A 2,477-nucleotide genomic window follows, 5' to 3' on the forward strand; every position below is an offset into this window, starting at 1 on the left:
TGATCTGAAGGCAGAATTAAAATACAAAAAATATATCCGCTAAGCTGATGATACGATTAAAAATATTAGGGTTTACGAAAGGAATAGGATATTTCAATGATGTGTTAAATCTGTTTGGAATTTAATTTTGGCCGAAACCCTCTCGCCATCTTGGCATTATTACCAACCGGGACGTGTAATTGTAGAATTGTGGGAACTTCCTGTATCCCGTGGAATTTCATTTCCCAGCCAGTGGCACCTTTAATAACCTACGATATTAAATAATATTAAAATTAACTTACAACTAATTATAATTATTTATGTCTTAATATTTGTTTTTATTTTTCAGGATCAATATGAGAACCTCTCTATGCACACGCAGAAAGGAGTTGACTTTTTGGAGAAGTACGGTCATTTCATCAAGGACCGGTGTACCATCGAAACGGAATATGCCAAACAGTTGAGGTAAGTTTTTATTCATATTTTATAATATTTATTATCTCCCTTTTTTTTTTTCTATTAGAACTTACTTCATTAATATGTATATAGTAAAAGGAATGGTTGCTAGTATTTGAAAATTTTAATTAAAATATCTCGAAAGCTAAAAATCGTAGTTTTTTTTTACTATATGTAAGGAAAATGTTCAGTATTTACTCCTATTTTTAATGAACTATAATTCAAAGTTATAGTTTAAGACTACACCCTGTTAAAGAGGCGAAAAGTGGAAAATATAACACCAAAAACCACATTGGTAGGGTAAATAAGTATATTGGAGAAAGATAGTCCGAGTGGCGGTCAATAAAGGTATCAAATAGTAAAATAAAACTATTTATTGTTTACCAATGTTTAAATAATTGTGGAATAACAACTGAGTAAATAATTGATAGTGATTCGATTGAATTAAATTGTTGTAAACACGTAATAGTACAAGAGCCGGGAAGTAAACAATGCAGTAATCTCACCCCAATTTTTTATTACTTTAATAAAAACTATGTATAATTACTAATAAAAATTGATGTCTCTGCCAAGTATAGGTAGGGGGAATAAAAAATGGCGGCTGTTTCAAATCGTTATAAATAATTTTTTATTCGGAGCTCTATATCTTTACAACTATGAACAACAATAGAAAATCTAAGAGAGCATCATTTAAAGTAGAGTAAATTTGCTAAATTGTAAGCCCTAGAGCTATTTACGTTTAATAGTTCTCGAGATATAGCCTTTTAAGAAGCAATATTTCATAAAAATGTACTGAAATATCAGTAGTTAGTGAATTTATTTTGAGAAATCTATATTTCAATAACCATTCGACGTACAAATGTCTATTAGCACTCAAATTAAAGCTAAATAATTGTACTATAATGTAGTTTATGACCTTTACCTTCGTAGGGATAGTAGTTTTAATGATATTTGCTAAAATAAATTGATTTATAGTTGTTCGGACAATAAGTTTGATTTATGAAAAACTTCATTTCAAAAACCATTGGACGTACAGATAGATGATGGCAGATGCCAGCATTCAAATTAAGGCCAGTTTAATGTACTATAAAATATTTTATAACTTTTATTTTTGTAGTAGTAGTAGTTTTGATGATATTTGACAAAATAAACTCTAAAAATATTAATTTATAGTTGTTCGTGTAAAATGTTGGTATTTTGAAAAAATATATCTCTAGACCCATAATACGCACATATGTCAGCCAACACTCAAAATAAAGGCAATTTAACTTACTATAACGTAGCTTATGAAACTATCTTCGTAGGGGTAGTAGTTTTTATGATAATCTTATATGAATATAAATTGGGCAAATGAAAATTTGTCCGAACAACTATAAATCAATTTATTTTAGCAAATTTCATGAAAACTACTATTCCTAGCTAGGCAAAGGTCATAGATTACTTTATAGCTCATTAAACTAGCTTTAATTTGAGTGATTTTTGATTTTTAAAAGGGTATATCTCGAGAACTATTTAACGTAAATAGCTCTATTAGGGCTTACATTTTAGAAAATTTACTCTACTTTAAATGATGCTCTCTTAAATTTTTTATTGTTGTTGCTAGTTGTAAAGGTGTAGAGCTCCGAATCAAAAATTAATTATTTTTAACGATTTGAAACAGCCACCATTTTTTATTCCCTCTACCTATACTTGGCAGACTCATCAATTTTTACCAGTACTCATACATAGTTCTCATGGAAAAAATTGAAAGAATTATCATTTTTAGGGTAAATTTGATCTAAACAGTTAGTAGATTTTCTACAACATAAATTACTTTTAACAATGATAAAACTCACCATTAGGAAGTACTGAAATAGGTACATACAACAATTGAAGTATTTGCAAGTCATATTGATAGCATTCAATCAATTTTTTTCATTTCTTAGTTTAGGTATCACAACCTAATCATATTAACATTTACTAATAATTATTTAAAGTAGAATTTTATTAAAGAATAGTGTAATTAAATGATACATTATTTAATAATTGAAATCAAATAAGAA

The 2,477-nt window shown here is 28.0% G+C and overlaps 1 protein-coding gene across 1 annotated transcript in view; it reads left to right on the plus strand.

Annotated features, from left to right (window-relative positions):
- Nucleotides 1-328: 328 nt before the first annotated feature.
- The window catches only part of Cip4 (formin-binding protein 1-like Cip4), a gene marked incomplete at its 5' end in the record, with an annotated part of 154,853 nt that continues 152,704 nt past the window's right edge, over nucleotides 329-2,477 (plus strand). Inside the window, 1 exon segment of the mRNA XM_067045143.1 lies at nucleotides 329-444. Coding sequence (XP_066901244.1) covers nucleotides 329-444 — 116 coding nt within the window.

Source organism: Halyomorpha halys, unplaced genomic scaffold (assembly GCF_000696795.3).
Source record: "Halyomorpha halys isolate HHAL.00 unplaced genomic scaffold, Hhal_1.1 Scaffold50.1, whole genome shotgun sequence".
Taxonomy (NCBI): Eukaryota; Metazoa; Arthropoda; class Insecta; order Hemiptera; family Pentatomidae; genus Halyomorpha; species Halyomorpha halys.